Source organism: Brienomyrus brachyistius, chromosome 24 (genome assembly GCF_023856365.1).
Source record: "Brienomyrus brachyistius isolate T26 chromosome 24, BBRACH_0.4, whole genome shotgun sequence".
Taxonomy (NCBI): Eukaryota; Metazoa; Chordata; class Actinopteri; order Osteoglossiformes; family Mormyridae; genus Brienomyrus; species Brienomyrus brachyistius.
The window spans coordinates 7,738,395-7,758,148 of NC_064556.1; the positions used below are offsets into that span (position 1 = coordinate 7,738,395).

Below are 19,754 nucleotides of genomic sequence, written 5' to 3' on the forward strand. Positions count from 1 at the left end.
TGTCAAGCTTCACAGGTCAAGAGTCGATTGGAAAAGGTGAGTTTCTAATGTATTGAATAATAATTGTACTTAGATTATTTCATGCAAAAAAACCCAAAATGTTCATTTGTGAAATCACCACGGAGGCCAATGATTTTATATTCAATTGAGTTTATTTAATATGCCAGGCATAAATACCCCAGTGTCTATGTAGAGAATGTGCTAGTCTGAAGTGACTTATACTGTAGACAGCGTTGGCCATTTCAGTTCCAGAGGCTGCAAAGCCAGACCAAGATTTAGTTTCTACCCCCCCAGTTGAGTACTGTATGACTGCTCAACTGGGGGGTAGAAACAAAATATTAGTTTGGATTTGTGGATATGTTAAATATTAATGACCTACAGCATGGCTACCATTATCTGTGTCACTATTTAAAAATGCTTCGGAACTGTAAACGAAAGGAATTTCGCTTTCACATTAGTATGAAATACTGTGGTATACAACAGTCAAAAGTCCAACGGAATGATATTTTTCGACGTGTGCTTCTCTGGAATTATGTGTTTCTGTTATTCTCCAACTGTGTCATTCCTGGGACACTCATGTAACAATACCATTCAAAAGTCTGGACACGCTTGCTTTTCATTAGGGCTGTCACTGATTATGGCCGTGCATGCCATCTCCGAGCCAGCCACATCATTGTCGTCCTGTTAGACTGATTCATAGACTGTGTGGCGCGATGGTGAGAAATTAAGCAGAAAATGAGTGAAGAGAAGAAAGGCGAAGAAGAACTGGCCAAGAAAAGCCATTTGTATTCCACTGTATGAAAATGTTTCGTATTTTATAGTTTATGAGCAAAAGCAAGAGATTTGTCGGCTCTGCTTTGTGTCTGTTGGCGCAATTCTTGGCAACACCGTCTTATTTGCCAGCCTGTTGATGGATAAGTTAAATGTAGATAAGTTGAACATTTGGCTATATAGTTAATTTTCATCTCCTAAATATCGCAATGTGATCTTTTTCTAGTCTTGTTCAGCCTTATTCAAAACACGCAATACGCTCACAAAAAATAATTAATGTTAATTTGTTATTGTATTATGTAAAATTGACGGGGTAATCTTCCATCCATCCATCCATCCAGTTTCCAAACCGCTTATCCTACTGGGTCGAGGGGGGGTTCGGAGCCTATCCTGGAAGCAATGGGCACGAGGCAGGGAACAAGCCCGGATAAGGGGCCAGCCCATCGCAGGGCACACTCACACACCATTCACTCCTATGGGCAATTTAGCAACTCCAATTAGCCCCAGCATGTTTTTGGACTGTGGGGGGACACCGGAGTACCCGGAGGAAACCCCACGACGACATGGGGAGAACATGCAAACTCCACACACATGTGACCCAGATGGATACTCAAACCCGGGTCCCAGAGGTGTGAGGCTACAGTGCTAACCACTGCACCACCATGCCGCCCCAGGGTAATCTTCCTTTTACCAATTATTTTGGTGTACTGGAATCACAATAAGCAAAATAAACTAAGTCAAAGCGATAACAGAGACAGGCTAGGCTACTTCGAGATGCTAAATGGGACATATCTATAGCATGTCTAATCTCGTATTATTGGGTGAGTCCATCAGATCTGAATGTCTTCAGAAATGCGTTCACTTTGCAGTCGTGTCATAGTGATATTCAAGTTCTGCTTTGCAATTCTGACAGACAAGAGGAGTTTCTACAAATTCTGGGCACAAGTTGGCTACCTTTCTCTTACTATTCGATCCAACTCTATATAAACTCTGGATAAAACCAGTTCTATAGGGTCAGGTGACTGTGGGGCCAGATCATCTATTGTGGCCACCCTATTTCTCTCCTTGCTCACAAGATAATACCGTACTTACGTAACCTTGAGGTATGTATAGGGTCATTACCTTGCTGAAAAACAAATGATTTTTCAGACCTTTGACTGGTACTGCACACGTTGGGTAAACAAACCTATTCCAAGTAACCTTTGATCGCTGTAGTTTTTACAGATTATTATGAAAGCGAAAGTAGGAGTTAGGGTTAGGTTTTCATTTTTGTAAAGTTATGCCAAGATTTCCAGTATGTGTGTCCAGACATTTGACTGGTACTGTAGATATGTAGAAATTTGTATACAGTTATACCTTGGTTAATATGTTGAGAGAAATCATTGTTAAACATTATACAGTGGACTGTACTGACATATGCCTAGATGGTAAAACTTACAGAGACTAGCACACCTAGGCTAAATGGTATAGGCTAAAATAAATAACGATAAAAAGTACAGTATAGTAAATACATACTGTAAACCAGTAACATGGTTGTTACTTATTATCAAGTATTATGCATTGTGCATAATTGCATATGCTATATTTTTACATGACTGGCAGCATAGTAGGCTTGTTTACACCAACATCAGTACAAACGCATAATTAATACATCGCACTACGACGTCACTAGGTGATTTTAGGAATTTTCAGCTGCATTTTTATCTTATGGGACCAGTAACAGATAACAAGGGGAGTACAGGCACCTGTTTTTTCCCACTTAAAAGTATTACTCCAAAATGACCTGTAGGATAAGACATATTGTAAATGTATAATGTATGTTAAATTTTTTTAAAAAGAAATGCGAAAGGGCAATGGGGCAGTTTGTGGCTCAGCCGGTTAGAACTCTAGAATCAGCAGGTACTTCCTTCAAATCGTGTGACTGAGTGAGTCTTTTCACTTTTGGGCCCTTGAGTAAGACCTTTAACTCCTGATTTTTCCAGACCCTGGTTGATCCTGCTTTCTGGTTTGTGTCCTTTTAAATTAAATATCTGAGAAATAAATAAATGTAAATGTAATCTGCTTTTGAACCTTGGGGGCTGGTGGCAAAGCATTGCGTAATCACGCCGACCTTGTTTTAAACAGACAAGGAAAACATAACACTGTCATTGAACAGGTCTGCAAGTTGGTGTTTGGAAAATGGGAAATAAACCTACTGCCTCTAAGAAAGTGAAGGCGGCGGAGAAAAAACCAGAGCTGCTCCCTAATACTTGGAGGAATGTTGTGTGGGACATTAGGTATGAAACCTTTATCACATTTTACAAGCAGCTTTTTTTTTTTACCAGTATCACTTTTACAACTTTATGTGTATATTTGTAAAACATGCATGAGTACTACAACCCCCTCCTGTCACACACAGTGCTTGTGATCAGAGGGTCTGCTAGTTGAAATCCTGGGGCTGGCAGAGTGTTCACTGTTGGGCCCTTGTACAAGACCCTTAAGTCTAACTGCTCCAGGCACTGGCTGTCCCTGGTTTCTCAAATATGCACAGCCTTGTAATATGTAATAAGATATAGCATTATTTGTATCCCTGATGAATTTTTACTAATTTCCATTTCCAATTTAAATATCTATTACTTTAGGACAAAAAACAATCTCAAGCAATCTCTGCAAAATTACGCACCCACTATTGATTCAGTGCCTCAGGCTCGGATTCTGCTAGTTGGTCCAGTTGGTGCTGGAAAATCAAGCTTCTTCAACTCCATCAACTCTATCTTCCGTGACAACATAATAAGTGAAGCTGAAACAGGATACAAGGGCACCAGCCTGACCTTGAAGGTATTGCCATTGCCCAACTCCTCATTTAATGTTGAAAGTCTTGAGTATCCAAATGTGCTTATATAATGCTCTCACTTGTAAGGACAGATAATGTTCTACTTTGGTATTTTCAATACATCTATGTTTAGTTTCTTTGATCTGTTAATTGTTGTCTTTATTGTACATTATGAAAAATTGAATCATGTGTTTGATATTTAGTTTAAACCTGTTAAAAACCCACGCAAAATGGCAAGAACATGTAATCTTCATGCACAAAGAGCTAGAGGCAGGATTTCCTGTTGATGTTCTTGAGGTTATAAACTGCTGAATTATTAACTGCTTTGATATGACTGCTGAAGCTGAGATCGAAGTCTATTAGTACACTAAGATCACTTGCTAGTTATTTTGATCTTGGAGCTCTCAAATCCATAAGCAGCTGAGCTAAGCAAATAAGAACCTCTCATTGGTATTCCTGAATAAAATAATCTCTGTTTTACCTTTAACTGCAGAAAGTTTTGTCCCATCCAGTTAGTAATGTTCCAAGTAAATCTGAGTATCATCTGCATGGTTGTGGAGAGACATGTCATAGTCTTGTATGATTTGGCCAAAGGGAAGTGTCACGCTTGGCCGCGATCGCGCTGTTTAAAAGCGGGTGATCGCTCGGGCAGGCGGGCAAAGAGCAGGCGGACAGGCATATATGGGCAAAACAAGTGGTTTAATTGAATACCGGGGCCAAGGGTGTCACGATCGGGTACAGGTGAAGCGGCGATCGTGCGGGCAAGCAGGCAAGCAGGAAGCAGGAATACGGGGCAAACGGGAGTTTAATACGAGGACAGGGACCGGGAAACAGCTCACGCTTACGAACATCAATGACAGACAAACCAAACTGGGGAGACCAGGACTTAAATACACAAGACTGATGAAAAGCAAACGGACACAGCTGGGTACAATCCGGGAAACACACGTGGGTAATCAGGGGGCGTGGCACACACGAGGAGCGGACGAGCCGGGCATGACAGAACCCCCCCCCAAAGGCGCGCTACTCCGGGCGCGCCAAGGAAGGGGGCGACGGACGGGACGAGGCAAAACAGGACCTGAAAAACAAGAACAGAATCAACGCAGGACCGGGAACAAGACAGAGGCACAAAACACAGCCAGGGACAAGACAAAGGACAAAACCCGACAGAGGGCCGGGAAAGCAGACAGACAGACAAGAAAGGGCGAAGCAGAGGGCACAGGCGGGACACAAGGGCCAGGAGTGAACGGAGGGAACACAGGAGGACGAGGAGCAGAGACGGGAGGAACGAAGCGAGGGGGAGCAAAAAACGAAGGGGCAGAGACAGGCGGGACAAAGGCAGGGGCGTAGGGAGACAAGGAGGGGGAACAAAGGGGAGCCCGAGGGAGACCCAGCGGGCGACGGGCGGCAGCCGGAGGGGCCGCAGGCGGCCGGGAGGCCGGAGCCGGAGGGGACCGAGAAGGGGCAGAAGAGACAGGGCGAGGGACCCGCGGAGGGGCCAGGGAGGGAGCAGGAGGGAGCACCAGGGAAGGGGACGAGGGAGCAGGAAGGGGCCAGGGCGAAGGCCCGGAGGAGGGGGGAGCCGCAGCAGGCGGCGACGTCCGGTGGAGGGCCGGAGGTAGGGGCCCCGCAGGCGACCGAGGAGCCGCCGTCGGGGAACCCCCAGGCGACCGACCAGGCACCGGAGGGGAGAGCGAGGCAGGGCGACGAGGCATCGGAGGGGGACCCGCAGGCGACAGCCGACCCGGAGGGCCAGGACCCGCAGGCGCCAACCGAGCCCCAGCGCAGGCGAGGCAGGGCGAGCCAGGGGGCAGGGCGGGCGGGACCCCAGCCCTGCGTCTGTGTCCCCTTCCCCTGCGGGACACAGACAGGCCGACCCTAGGCCGGGGTCGACGCTGCCGGGGCGAGGGATCAGGGCCAGGGACAGGAGCGGGGCCAGGGACAGGAGCGGGGCCAGGGACAGGAGCGGGGCCAGGGACAGGAGCTGCTGCAGGCGGAGGGGGCGCCTCTGGAGCTGCTGCAGGCGGAGGGGGCGCCTCTGGAGCTGCTGCAGGCGGAGGGGGCGCCTCTGGAGCTGCTGCAGGCGGAGGGGGCGCCTCTGGAGCTGCTGCAGGCGGAGGGGGCGCCTCTGGAGCTGCTGCAGGCGGAGGGGGCGCCTCTGGAGCTGCTGCAGGCGGAGGGGGCGCCTCTGGAGCTGCTGCAGGCGGAGGGGGCGCCTCTGGAGCTGCTGCAGGGCGGTCAGGGACAGGAACACGGTCAGGGACAGGAGTGGAAGTCTGGGGGGGCGCCTGCCCGGGAGCTGCAGCAGGCGGCTGCAGAGGGGGCGCCTGGACAGGAACAGGAGCACGGTCAGGAACAGGAGCTGGCTGCAGTGGGGGCGCCGGCCCGGGAGCTGCAGCAGGCGGCTGCAGAGGGGGCGCCGGCCCGGGAGCTGCAGCAGGCGGAGGGAGCGCCGGGACAGGAACAGGAGCGCGGTCAGGAACAGGAGCGCGGTCAGGAACAGGAGCGCGGTCAGGAACAGGAGCTGGCTGCAGTGGGGGCGCCTGCCCGGGAGCTGCAGCAGGCGGCTGCAGAGGGGGCGCCTCTGCAGGAACTGGAGCGCGGTCAGGAACGGGAGCTGGCTGCAGAGGGGGCGCCTCTGCAGGAGCTGGAGCGCGGTCAGGAACGGGAGCTGGCTGCAGTGGGGGCGCCTGCCCGGGAGCTGCAGCAGGCAGCTGCAGTGGGGGCGCCTGCCCGGGAGCGGCAGCAGGCGGCTGCAGTGGGGGCGCCTGCCCGGGAGCGGCAGCAGGCGGCTGCAGTGGGGGCGCCTGCCCGGGAGCTGCAGCGCGGTCAGGAACAGGAGGTGGCTGCAGTGGGGGCGCCGGCCCGGGAGCTGCAGGTGGCTGCAGTGGGGGCGCCGGCCCGGGAGCTGCAGGTTGCTGCAGTGGGGGCGCCTGCCCGGGAGCTGCAGCAGGCAGCTGCAGTGGGGGCGCCTGCCCGGGAGCTGCAGCAGGCAGCTGCAGTGGGGGCGCCTGCCCGGGAGCTGCAGCAGGCAGCTGCAGTGGGGGCGCCTGCCCGGGAGCTGCAGCAGGCAGCGAAGGTGGCTGCGCAGGCGGCGGCTGCGCAGGCGGCGGCAGCGGCGAAGGCGGCTGCGCAGGCGGCGGCAGCGGCGAAGGCGGCTGCGCAGGCGGCGGCAGCGGCGAAGGCGGCAACGGCGGCTGCACGGGAGCGGGGTCCGCCGGCAGCAACGGAGGGAGGTCCTCTGTACCGGCGATCGCCGGTTTCCTTCTCCTTCGCTGGCGCCTTGCGGTGGCGGGAGGCGGCGCAACGTCCGTAAAAACGGACGGCGGAAGAAAGGCCTCCGGCTCCGGGTAAGGGTAGAGGAAGGGCTCCTCGTCCTCACTGGAGAACCAGTACTTCCACACGGGATCGGGGTCGCGTGTGGTCAGCCTCCGGGCTGGAGGTAGGGCGGGTACTTCCCTCTCGTCCCTAGTCGGGAGCCAAAGCCTGGAGAGCGAGCAGGCGCCGAGACGGATCGTCTCCTGCGGGACTCTCTTCCTCCCTCTCCGCTTCTTTTTGTGGTCTGTCATTCTGTCACGATCGGGTACGGGTGAAGCGGCGATCGTGCGGGCAAGCAGGCAAGCAGGAAGCAGGAATACGGGGCAAACGGGAGTTTAATACGAGGACAGGGACCGGGAAACAGCTCACGCTTACGAACATCAATGACAGACAAACCAAACTGGGGAGACCAGGACTTAAATACACAAGACTGATGAAAAGCAAACGGACACAGCTGGGTACAATCCGGGAAACACACGTGGGTAATTAGGGGGCGTGGCACACACGAGGAGCGGACGAGCCGGGCATGACACAAGGGTACACCAAACGGGAACGAACATCAATGACAGACAAGGGGTTAATGCAAAACAGGGACTTAAATACACGGAACAAGGCAGCAGAAAACAAGACACGACTGGGCCCGTTCAGGAAATCACACGTGGGTAATTAGGGGCGTGGCACACACGAGGAGCGGACGGGCCGGGCGTCACAGGAAGCATGTACAAATCAAATTACAAAGGCCCAAAAAATCAAACCTTCAGGCACACCACAGGTTACTGACACTCTCTCAGAAATGTCATTTCCTATTTTGACAAAGAAATTCTTTCCTTGCGGGTAAGACATGTAACATTTTGAACTATTCCTTACAGTCAAACCCAGTTCTGAAGACTTTCTAAGAGAAGTCTATGGTCAATGGTATCAAACCCGGCACTAAGATTGAGTAGTAAGAGAACATTACTATGTATGAATAAGTAAATGTCATTAATAACTTTAATTAGAGCAGTCAATATTGTACAAAGTTGTATACAACTCACAAAACACAGTGACTCAAATTTTAGGAATGTAGATTGACTGGTAAATCGAAAGCTTTGCCTTCTGGCTCAAGCTCCCTCTTTACCACGACAGAACGGTACAGTGTCTGCATTATTGTCGACGCTGCATTGATCCACCTGTTTATCTCCCAATCCCTTATTCCCTGACTTGTGTACAAGATGCCAAGATACTTAAACTCGTCTATGTGAGGCAACAACTCAGACCCCAACACAAGAGAACAATCAACCCTTTTCTGTTTGACTTGGAGGTGCTGGTCCTCATCGCGGCCACCTCACTCTCAGCTGCAAACCACCCCAGTGCTAGCTGCAGTTGATAGCCCGATGACAGCAACAGCACAACATCATCTGCAAAAAGCAATGACGTGATCCTGAGGCCCCTTCCACCCCATGGCTACGCAGAGAAATTCTGTTGATAAAAGTTATGAACAGCAGTGGTGACAAAGGGCATCCCTGGTTGAGTCCAACACTCATCAGAAACGAGTTGGACGTACTGCTGCCAATACGAACATCTCACGGACATGGGTGGTTCTGGCACGGCGGCGGGGCATCATGCAGGCACGGAAAGGAGATGATGATCCACTGACAACTCATGGGAACACAAGGGGTTTATTAACAGAGCTGAAAACACTAAGGCAGGGGTCAATCTTATGGTGCGTTCCATTTGCCTTGGGATCCGATTTTCGGATTCGGAGATTACGTCACATCCGCTAAAAACTCGCAAAAACCGAGTCGGATGCGTTCCATTTGCCACAAAGTTTGGAACTCGGATTCAAGATGGAAGCTTCCAAGAAAGGGACTCTTGCGCTAGCTCTTTCTGAGTACAAAGGGCTCCAAACGTGTAACCTTGAGGAGGATAACATGAAGCGAAGAAAGTATGTTTTAGTGTATTTACTGTATATGCTGTTGTTTCAAGAAACAAACTGCATTAGACGCTAAACTTTTCGGATTTTCCATTTTCGTACAAAGTGGTATACAGTCAGGCCTCGGGCATTCGCGCTTTGTGATTCGCGAATTCACAGATATTGTACTCTATTTTTATATCAAACATTTGTTTTGTATTAAGGTAATGTATTAAGCTGACTTTTAAATGAAAGTAACGTTTTTGGGAGCAAGACTGGGTTCGTATATATGGTTTAAACTATAGAAATAAACACATATTTTTTTCTATTATTGACCTCAACTAGGGATACAGTTAGGCGGTGGGAGGAGTATTTCGCGGACCTGCTGAATCCCACTGATGTGTCATCCTTAGAGGAAGTAGAGTCTGAGGACTTGCCCATCACTAGAGTCGAAATTGGATCATTAGAATCTTCATTGGTAAAGGCCCAGGGTAGATGAGATTTGGCCTGAGTTCCTGAGGGGTGTTGATATTGTCTGTCTTGGCTGACACATCCCTTCAGCATTGCATGGAAGTTGGGATCAGTGGCTTTGGATTGGCAGACTGGGGTGGTGGTCCCAATCTTTAATAAAGGGGAGCAGAGGGAGATCACACTCCTCAGCCTCCCTGAGAAGCTCTGTCAGAGTATTGGAGATGAGGGTATGTCCTTTGGTCAAACCTCCGATCCAGGAAGACCAATGCTGATTCAATCTTGCTCAGAACAAAAGACCAGGTTTCATGGAAGATAGCCCAAGCAGTATGCATGTGTTCTGCAGACTTGGAAGAGTCATACAATCATACAAAATCATACAATAATGCAAAGTGGCTGGGATGAGGATCATCACCTCCAAGTCTGAGGTCATGGTTTATAACTGGAAAAGGGTGGATTTTCCTCTCCTGATGGGGCATGAGATACTGCCTCAAGTGACACCATGGGAGCCTCCTGGGTGTTTTGGGCATGTCCCAGTGGGAGGAGACCCCGGGCTCGACCCAAGACCTACTGGAGCGATTAAATCTCCCAGTTGGTCTGGGAGTACCTGAGTATCCCCATGTAGGAGCTGGGTGGGGAGATAGAGGTCTGGCATCTCTGCTCAGACTGCTCTCCCTCTGACTTGAACTTGGGTAAGCTGTCAGAAGATGAATGACATCATTTGTCTTTTTCCAGTATCGCACTTTCCCAGTGAAAGCAGGTCAAGACGGACCACCTCTCTCATTCCTCCTGTGTGACACCATGGGAGTCGAAGATATTGAATACAGAGGGGTGAACACTGAAGATATTTACAGCATCCTGAAGGGCCACATACCAGACAATTACACTGTAAGAACTGTGTATCTAACCTGTGTCTCTAATCCTTAAATCACCTGCAGTATGAACACATGCAGGTCTGACCCTGATAATGTCTTACAAAAGTCACATGTTTATAATTTTCTGGTCTTTTTCTCCCCACAATCTCATTTACTGATTTGTTTTTCATGAAACATTTTGCTTGAGTTTGCATCACTCACACTTTTTTTCTGTTTAGTTTAACCCTGTATCACCATGGCAACCTGCTGACAGTCAGACGAAGTACCAATTATCACTTGCGGACAGGATACACTGTGTGGTGTTTGTGATGGACACCAAGAAATTAAATGCTATGCAGTCAGAAACATGGTTGAAACTTCGTAAAATCCAGCAAAAGCTTGACTCATATGGTGAGTGAGTGGGGAGAACAGGAGTGTGGTGTGTTGTGGGGGGGTGGGATTCATCGTCGAACTTTGCCGGCAGAGGGTCCTAATGATGTTCTCCGCTGTCCTCACTCGTCTCTTCAATGTTCTGCATTCTGAAGCTTTGCAGATTCCATACCAGACAGTGATACAGCTGTTCAAGACACTATTGTACTTCTGTAAAATGTTGCTAGTGATGAAGGAGGAAGACTTGTTTTCGGCAGATGATGGAGATTGTGTGCTGGTGCTGTTGTGCTTTTTTTTTACCATGGATATGGCATTGATGGTCCATGTGAGGTCCTGAGCCTGGAGCTTTGATGACCTCCACAGTGGAACCGCTGATTCATTTTTCGGTGTGATTGGGGTGGACTTTCCTGAAATTGATGATCATCGCATAGGTTTTCCCACATTAAAGGGAAGGTTGTTCTTTTTACACTATGCTGCCAGCTACTCCATCTCTTTACTGCAAACAGATCTGGAGTTTTCACTGACCGAAGCAGCCACCATAGTGTCATCCGTGAACCAAACCTGATCATGTGGTTATAGCTGTGAGGGGCAGAGAAGTTGTAAGTCAGCAGAGTGAATAGCAGCGTGCTCAACATTTGTACTCGGTGTGATGGTGTTGAATGACCTGTCCCCTTTGCAGGCTGTTTGTAGTCTCGGATCCAGTTGCAATGAGTTGTGTTTATACAGAGCCCTTCCAGTTTATGTATTAGTGTCTGTGGAATGAAGTAAACCTAAACTTGTGGCTCAGTGGGTCAGGCTTCTAGACCTATGATCAAAAGGTTGTCGGCTTAAATCCCACCCAACGTGAAAACGCTGATGTGGAACTGATCGAATTCCACAGACAAACTGCAGTAAAACTGTTACACAGCTTAGTGGAAGAAAACACGGATCTTTTTTTAAATTTATGAGGAACAATCTATTGATAACTTTTTCATTTTTAAACAAATTGCAAGAAAACAGAAGGAGCAGCACCAGGTGGCAACAAAGGATGGAAAAGGCGGCTATAGAAGAGAGTTGACCTTGTGAAAGTATTGGATAGATCTTTTCAAACTTCCCAAGCTCATTGAATTAGAGATTATCTGGGGCCTAATTAATTTTGTGAAAAATCGCACCAAACTTGAAGCAGTGTCACTTAATGGTGGCATGTTACAAAGATGAAGATCTAGTGAACATGATTAAACTGAGACTTTTAATTAGGATTTTTGGAGAGGTTGGGAGTGTGTGTGTGTGTGTGTGTGTGTGTGTGTGTGTGTGTGTGGTGAGGGGGTTAGAGATGGGGGTGTGGGAAGTGCAGGGTTATGATGGGAGGAGGGGTGACCAAGTGGTCTGAAGAAATGCATTGTCATTGTTCCAACATTGTTCTACTTTGATTTAAATTGAATGAAATTCAATGAAAATAGCATGAAAAATAAAATTACATTAATAAACTATTTGAATATTCAGCAAAAACAAAGAGAAATTCTCTTTCCTAGAATCGAACAACGCAAACTGAATGTTTGCTTTGGCAGAAACAGTATTCATGCAGTAATTGAAGGAGCTCCTGGATGCTCCTCCACACAGAGCTGCTCCCTCTGTTAGTAGCTGGAGGGCTTTCTGTCACATAGAGCCCACTTTTAAAGGGTTGGGACTGAATGTTGGGACAAAAACATGAGCTCAGCTGAACAAATGGGTTCACAAAGGGCACAGTGATGCTGGCAGGTGCTTCTGAGTAAGATAGACATCAGTGTGCTGATTGCTGTGGGTTTGCTTAAGAAATTCTGCATGTCTCCTGATGAAGGCTTATTCCATACAACATAAACGTGACCAGTGAGACATTTCTGTTGATGTTTTTAGAGGTCCCTCTACTGGTGCTACTGACCCAAGTGGACAAAGCGTGTCCACATGTGGAAAAGAACATAACAAATGTGTACCGCAGCTGCTACATAAAGGATCTGGTGAGTGAACACTGGAATTGGTCCTAAAGGCTGCACCGATGTATCAGGACGGAAACCAGCAGCAGGACACTGGACTATGAAATTAACCTGCATTTCTGCAGCGAAAACATTACAGAAGATCTATTTGATTGGGAACCAGTTTAAATTGGTAGTCGTTTTTAAATCAATCTTAATTACTCAGCTGGCCATCTTAATACAGATTATGCGGATGATGTACAACATGTGCATGTCTCTTTGCAGATCTACAAAGTAAGTGACTGTGTGGGCATCCCAGTATCACAAGTGTTTCCAGTGAAAAATTACTCCCATGAGATTGCACTGGACACGTGCTGTGACATCCTGCTTCTCACTGCAATGCAGCAGATGCTGAACTTTGCTGACAATTACTTTGACAATTTTAATAATGGCACAGAGTAGAGATGTTCCAGAAACATTTGGGTGAAAGTGCTATCACCTCACAGTGATGGTGTCGAGAGCCAGTGTGCATGTTTTTTGTGTCCAACACCACGTGTTAGATTCCTACTCGTTGCATACTTGCAGAAATCTATTTCCTTACCACAACTAGGATTGAATATTGTCTTTTTACTTGGGGATCAATGATGTGTACATTAAAACAAAGATATAATCAACTGTACAGTGTAACCATACACTGGATCAAAAACTAAGCTAATAAAAATGATCAGGTGATTCCAGCATGGGACAGTGTCTGTCTCAGTCTTAACCACAGTTGGAGTTTAGCTTGCTAGTTTAAATGTACTTTTGCCCATCTACACAGACTTAGATATGGTAAAGACATGAAACTAATAACTAATATAATTCACCTCAGAGGTGGGGTAAAAACAAGAAACCTTCTGATGAAGGAATAGCTGTAGATCTACACGGCTCATCATGAAATCGGACTGAGATGCCTCTCACTTCAGGGTCAGTACAGATCCAGGGAGGCAGACGGCTGACAGGGAGTGGAGAAGATGAGACCCCTAGTGCAGAGCAGACAGCAGCAGCCCCAGGAAGGAAGTCAGGGCTGGGATCCCCCTCAGGGATCCCCACAGTAACGTCCTCACTGCCGGGGCAGCTAGGCACCAAGCAGAATAAACACCACCATCATTACGACCAAAACCATTTCCAAAGGCCCATAGTCCTGCAAAGACAGGACCACAGTCATGACCATTATCTGCTTCGTCATCATCACCATGACCATTATTTCTATCACCTCTGTTTACATCACCTTTATCATCACCACTGTCACCAGAACATTTACTCTCTGTACCACCATCACCACCTCTATCAGCATCAGTGTCATAGTTATGCTCTCACCATTAGAAGAAGAGTTGCCATCTGAAAAGAAGTGACATGATGTGTCAGGATTGGAAGAGTGGAATTATGTGACATCTGATTGGATGGACAAAACCACATGATCTCCTTCCGTCGACCTGTTGTATTAGTGTGCACTTTTCTGTTTATGTTTGGCAGGAAGTGATGCAAAGAATCATGTTGGTTGACAGAGATGATGTTTGTTGTGAGAAGGTGACTGAGGAGTAGCAGGTTTGAAGTATCACCAAGCTTACTTTGACCATCATCTGAAATGCTATGCTCATGAAATCCAAATGTTCCTCCTGTACGTTCAGGACAGAAGCAGGCATATCTGTGGCTATTAAGTGACAATGTTAGCCGTTCTTATTTTTCCTGTAGTACTGCTAGTATTTTTCAGGGTGTCCTGAACACACTACAGTCAAGTTATGCCGCTCTCCCGACCCTCCGCCCAGCTCCTGATAGTGAAGGTCATCTCTATACCGACATACATGTGGCCAGTTACATGACAATGCATCAGCCAGCTTCCAGGATTCTCTGCTACCATGGCTACAGTCTGGAACATTCCAGGGAACAGTTCATAGACATCGCTCCGGTGAACCTCATCCATCTGCAGAACCAAGAAGCTGCTGCTAACATCCACGAGAGGCAGAGCGAGGGAATCTTTCTGCTTATTCCTTGCTCTGTAGTGTCTGTCTAATGTATATCAAGATACAGGGGACAGATGCCCTATTTTATACTCTCAGATTAATAACCATCTTCTGATGACATGAGCAGGACAGGAAGTAGCTCTGAGGATGAATACCTTGTAGATAAAGGTCACTCTATGGAAGTGGACTGTGTGTGTGTCCACCTCACTGCCCATCCAAAGAAGGTGCCAGTCTGCCTGCTCCCCCTGGTCCAGGGTCAGGTTCTGAAGATTGACATACAGCTTTCTGTTGATTGCTGTTAGGTGAGAAGAGGAGTCAGGGTGTCATTCACAGTATGTAGAGGTTCAGCTCCACCCTGCTTCACATCTACCCACGGTCTCACACACACAGACACACACACACACACACACAGTGCATTCAAGGAACAATTGAAACAAACAATTTTGGTGGGCTGAATGTTAGGCCTCACTATTCATCATGTTCTTGTCCTGGCAGTACTGACTCAGAGTCCTGCATCTCCTCCAAATCCTCCATCTTCCATTCTCAGTCAAATAATGTATGGTTGAAGTGCACTAGAGTCTCCAAATGACCTGCAGTGCATGAGAGTGAATGTGATGGACTGGCATCCCATTAAGGGTGTCGTCTGCCTTGTGTCCTGTCATTGATTGGCATCCCATCAAGGGTGTCCTCTGGCCTGGGACAGGCTTAACACAACAATGTATGAGTAAGTGGTCATAGAGAATGAAGGGAACAGGACAGGGTAACATGGATTGATAGGCAAAACCACCCCTCCTTTGTATCACCTGGCTATACTGGCTCAGCATGGGCAGGGCCAATCTCCATCCCATGGGCGTAGATCGAGAAAGAATGGCTGGCTTCGTTTTTGAAAGTGACCATGACCTGCTCCCCATCCTGCACCCTGATAATGGGCCCTGCCAGAGATGACACATAAAACCACACATAAACATTCATTTACTTTTGGTTTTCCTTTCATTTTAGTGTATAATACACCATGGCTTAGTGCACGTCTTGTTGCCATCAACATTATCATTTCCACTCATGGGAGATGGTACATGATTGCTCCCAAACATAATTAAATGTAATTTCTCCCAAAAACAACAAAGAGATGTGTACAATTATCTCTGACAGATGAGCGATGATTTCTTGATTTTTTTTTGTCCAGAACAGACATAGACAAGGGGCTCACAGACCTGGTGGAATAACATAAACACTTAAACAAGGAACAGATAATATCTCTGCTATTTGAGGAATCTTTCAGTATTCACTAGTTTCATTGATGTCCATCACAGGAAATCTACAATGTAGCAGAAAGCCACCGCATCATGTTGGACTTCCAGAATTCCACATTCTCACAGTCCACCCCAGCAGGGTCTGAGCAGTAGGTCTGAATGTTCTCCTCCAGGTACCAGCTGAGGTTCTCATCCACTACACTGAACATCAGTAATAACTCCTTGGCAACGCCTTTCCTCTGAAGCTGGCTCAAGATAGTTGAAGCTGAAACTGGGGGAAGAGCTTATGTGGTGAGTGAAGCAGTGCAGTATTGCAGAGTGTGATCAGCAGTGTAATATTGCAGCGTATGCCGAGAAGTGCAGAACTGCAGAGCGTGCTCCGCAGTGCTAAATTGCAGAGTGTGATCAAGAACATAATATTGCAGCATGTGCTGAGAAGTGCAGTATTGCAAGAATTGCTCAGCAGTGCAGTATTACAGAGTGTGCTCAGTTGTACAGTAAGACAGAATCACAAACTGTGCTCAGCAGTGCAGTATTGCTCAGCAGTAATGCTTGACGTGGACATGGCAGAAAGCATTGCACCTTTCTTACAGATAAGTTGGGGTCCGATGAGGCCTGAGGCAATATCCTTTGGGCATTGGACATGTGAGGGGTACATCCAAGTGAGGCAGTTTGAATCTTTGTTGGGGACATGTTGAGGTGTCACAGCCCAGAGGTAAGTGTGGGTCCCTGCTGGTGCAGTACAGATACAGCGCACCTGGTAGCCAGTCAGCATGTCAGCACAATGCTTCAGGAAGTAAGAAACACTGTTTCAAAGAAATGAAATACTCAGCAGCACAAGGACAGACAGAAAGAGTGATGTACATGTTCACTTCTTTGCAGGATGTGTCTATTCAAACAGGAAGTCTATTCAGACAGGAAGCTTTTGCATGGGGGTGGCTATTTAACCAGCTGTGAGAACCTGTGAGTCTGTGCACCAGCCTTCTTCATGTTTCTCCTTGGTGATGCAGCACATCTCCCTGCAGGGAGCGTGTGTGCAAACGGGGGCTCAGGAGATAAGCTGTGTGCATGGATTCTGCATTTAAAATTTCCAGTGTTTGAGTGATGTATCTACCTGAGACTATTAAACCAGCATGGGATAAAACAAGCATTCAGTGATGATGATGAGTTATGACATTATAACACAAAAAGACTGTACGGCTAGGTCCGTCTCACCTCAATTCATTTGTGACTTGTTGAAGTATTTATGTGCTTTTGAACAAATTTGGCATAAAATACATGTACATCGTCTGGGAAGGTAAATGAAAGCCTGGGGACTGCTACTGTGAAATTTCATGGAGTTTCTGGTCATCCCAGATATCCCTAAAGCCGTTGTCACCTACAAAATGACCACATTATGCACCCCAAGGGCATCCTTGGGTAATTATGGACCTGATTAACCAGGTCCCTGCCTGTGTAAGGCACCCTCCAAAGGCCTTGGAAATAATTTGATTTTGATTTGTAATTTTGAAATGTTCTTTTATTATAGAAATAAATATCCACCTGTTGTTTCCTTTAATCCATTTAACTGCCTGCTTCCTGTCTGCAAGGCCCCCTCCTTGTCCCCCTCCCCCACCTTTAAAGCAAAAGTGGTTTGATCCCTCGGAGCACAGATCTGTCAAGTAAATAACATGCACAGTCGGTCGCTTTCACCAATTCTGAATCCAAAATGAAACCGAAACTAAAATCATGATTTCAGAAGCAGAAGTGTATTGAGTGAAAATGAATGTGAAAAGAGGGCAGACAACTGCTGACCAGTTTATTTCATAAAACTTTCTCAGGAGGGGCTTTGGGGGCTGGGCAAGGGGAAATGGGGGGAGGTAATGATTTGGCATGGTGAATGATGATCCTCTGAGCCGCTTACAGAAAAGGGGATTTTATTACAAACTAAACTCAGAAAAAAACAGAAAACAAAATGGACCACAAGGGGCCTAAACACAGATGGGAAGGCACACAAGAAGTAGACCAAGAATCTGATACTGAGGCTTGAATTACGTGTCAAACTTCTTACGTTTTCTGTTAATGAAGGACTGCTTTGAGGCTTGGTTCATTCTGGAAGAAAAAAAAAACGTGATCTGTGAGGCTTGAACAAGTTGTTTGTGTTTGTCAGTGAAGTGGTTTGGTCAAATGGGTGGAGCTTCAATCTGCTAGCGAGTTCTCAGCCGGCTTGGCTTGTATGAAGCCAAAGGCGCTATATAAAAAGAAATTTAATTGAATTGACTTGGTTTTACACACACATATGCTACAGCATTCAGCCCCATGTCGTGCAATATGAGATGCATTATGAGGGCACCCTCTATGACAGCGGTATGTCATGTTACACCAATACCCTTCCGGCTGTTTAGCTTCATAGAGTGCTTGTTGTTTCTTAACCAGTCCATGCACCATCTCCTACGCTGTCTGTCAAAATACTCAGCATTTTCTAAGTATGGATCTGAAGCTGGTGTGGCCAAGCCTGCCATGGGGGGACTGAGTTAACCCTATCCCAAGCCGTGAGGTAGTGGGCACCCTCGATAGGATGCCAGTCCACCATAAGGCTCATTCTCATACACTGCAGATCATTTAGAGACTCTAGTTCACCTAAAACATACATTTTTTGACTTGAGGATCTGGAGGAATTCAGCAGACACATGTCTGCAGAACATCCAGACTCCAGACACACAGGTGCAGGAATCTGACCCTCCTGGAGATGTAAGGCTACAATTGTCCCTACTGGTAAACCAAAAGGGTCCTTATTGTATTGGTATGATTCAATTGAAGCATCTTATTCTGCTTTTGTGTATTTAACGTGGAGTTAAACAGTATCAGTGAAACATTCCGATAAGATCCCGCTCTGGGCCGTCTGACCAACACTGCATTTGCTTTGCCTAATATTTCTCTGTGAATTTTATCGAGGTTGGTGTGTCATATTGCATTTATTTATACATTTTTACACTGTAAGTTACACTGAGTGTTTAAGGATCAGGGCTAATATTTAGTATTTACTATAACCTGCAGCCACAATCTAGACAACGTTAGCAACTGTACTGCGTTTAAACACTAACAACAAGTGACAATAATAACCAATGTACTGTATTATACCACGCACAGCAGAGGGGGATATTTTTTATTTTTAAAAATTATCTTTATAATTTTTTGCTAATTTGCTGATATTAATAAACAGAAAATTGCCCCTGAAAAAAACATTTCTGTAAAAGGCACATTAATGCCACAGAACCACAGAAGGGGATCATGTGATTTTGTCCATCCAATCAGATAGAATCACATAATTCCACTCTTCCAATCCTAACACATTGTGGTGAGAGAATAACTACAATACTGATGATGGCAGAGGTGGTGAAGATGGTACAAATATTGGAGGTTCTGGTGCCAGTGGTGATGTGATGGTGGTACAGATGATGGAGGTTCTGATGACTGTGGTGATGGAGGTGATGTAGATAGAGGTGATGGAGATAATGCTCATTGTGCTGATGAAGCCGATAATAGTCATGATTGTGGTCCTGTCTTTGCTTGACTGTGTGCCTACAGAAATGGTTTTGGTCATAATGATGGTGGTGTTTATTCTGCTTGGTGCCTAGCTGCCCTGTCAGTGAGGATGTCACTGTTTCCCCTGAGGGGGATCCCAACCCTGACTTCCCTCCTGGGGCTGCTGCTGTCTGCTCTGCACTAGGGGTCTCATCTTCTCCACTCCCTGTCAGCTGTCTGCCTCCCTCGATGTGTACTGACCCTGGTGAGGGTGGCATCTCAGTCTGATTCCACTGCTGAATGATGAGCCGTGTAGATCTACAGCCCTTCCCTTCATCAGAAGGTCTCTTGTTCACATGCCACATTTGAGGTCAATTATATAAGTAGGTAGCTTGATGTTCTGACATATTACACAAGATTATTTTATCACTCCACTCAGTTAGCAGTCTGTGTAGAAGGGCCTAAGTACAGTTAAACTAGCAAGCTAAACACTTTGATAAGATCTTCTGAAAAACCTTCATGTGACACGTAGATCCTTTGATTAAAAATTCCAGTGATGCAGAAG

General features: G+C 47.0%; 1 protein-coding gene across 2 annotated transcripts; it reads left to right on the forward strand.

Moving 5' to 3' along the window:
• On the forward strand, positions 1–13,248 carry LOC125720160 (interferon-induced protein 44-like). Of its 2 annotated transcripts, none has more exons than XM_048995337.1 (7): positions 1–36; positions 2,927–3,047; positions 3,449–3,588; positions 9,996–10,148; positions 10,354–10,525; positions 12,377–12,477; positions 12,718–13,248. In XM_048995337.1, exons 2-7 carry the CDS (start codon positions 3,029–3,031, stop codon positions 12,892–12,894), a joined length of 762 nt encoding a protein of 253 aa, XP_048851294.1. In that variant the 5' UTR covers positions 1–36; positions 2,927–3,028; the 3' UTR covers positions 12,895–13,248. The 2 variants fall into 2 exon arrangements, with proteins under 2 accessions (XP_048851294.1, XP_048851293.1); XM_048995336.1 differs by having other exon boundaries at positions 7–36; positions 3,393–3,588.
• The last annotated feature ends 6,506 nt before the right edge of the window (positions 13,249–19,754 follow it).

Coding starts and splice junctions, on each gene's coding strand:
- LOC125720160 (XM_048995336.1), top strand. CDS start 2,950: ATGGGAAATAAACCTACTGCCTCTAAGAAAGTGAAGGCGGCGGAGAAA. Junction 10,149..10,353: donor ACATACCAGACAATTACACT/GTAAGAACTGTG, acceptor TTTTCTGTTTAG/TTTAACCCTGTATCACCATG. Junction 10,526..12,376: donor GCAAAAGCTTGACTCATATG/GTGAGTGAGTGG, acceptor TGATGTTTTTAG/AGGTCCCTCTACTGGTGCTA.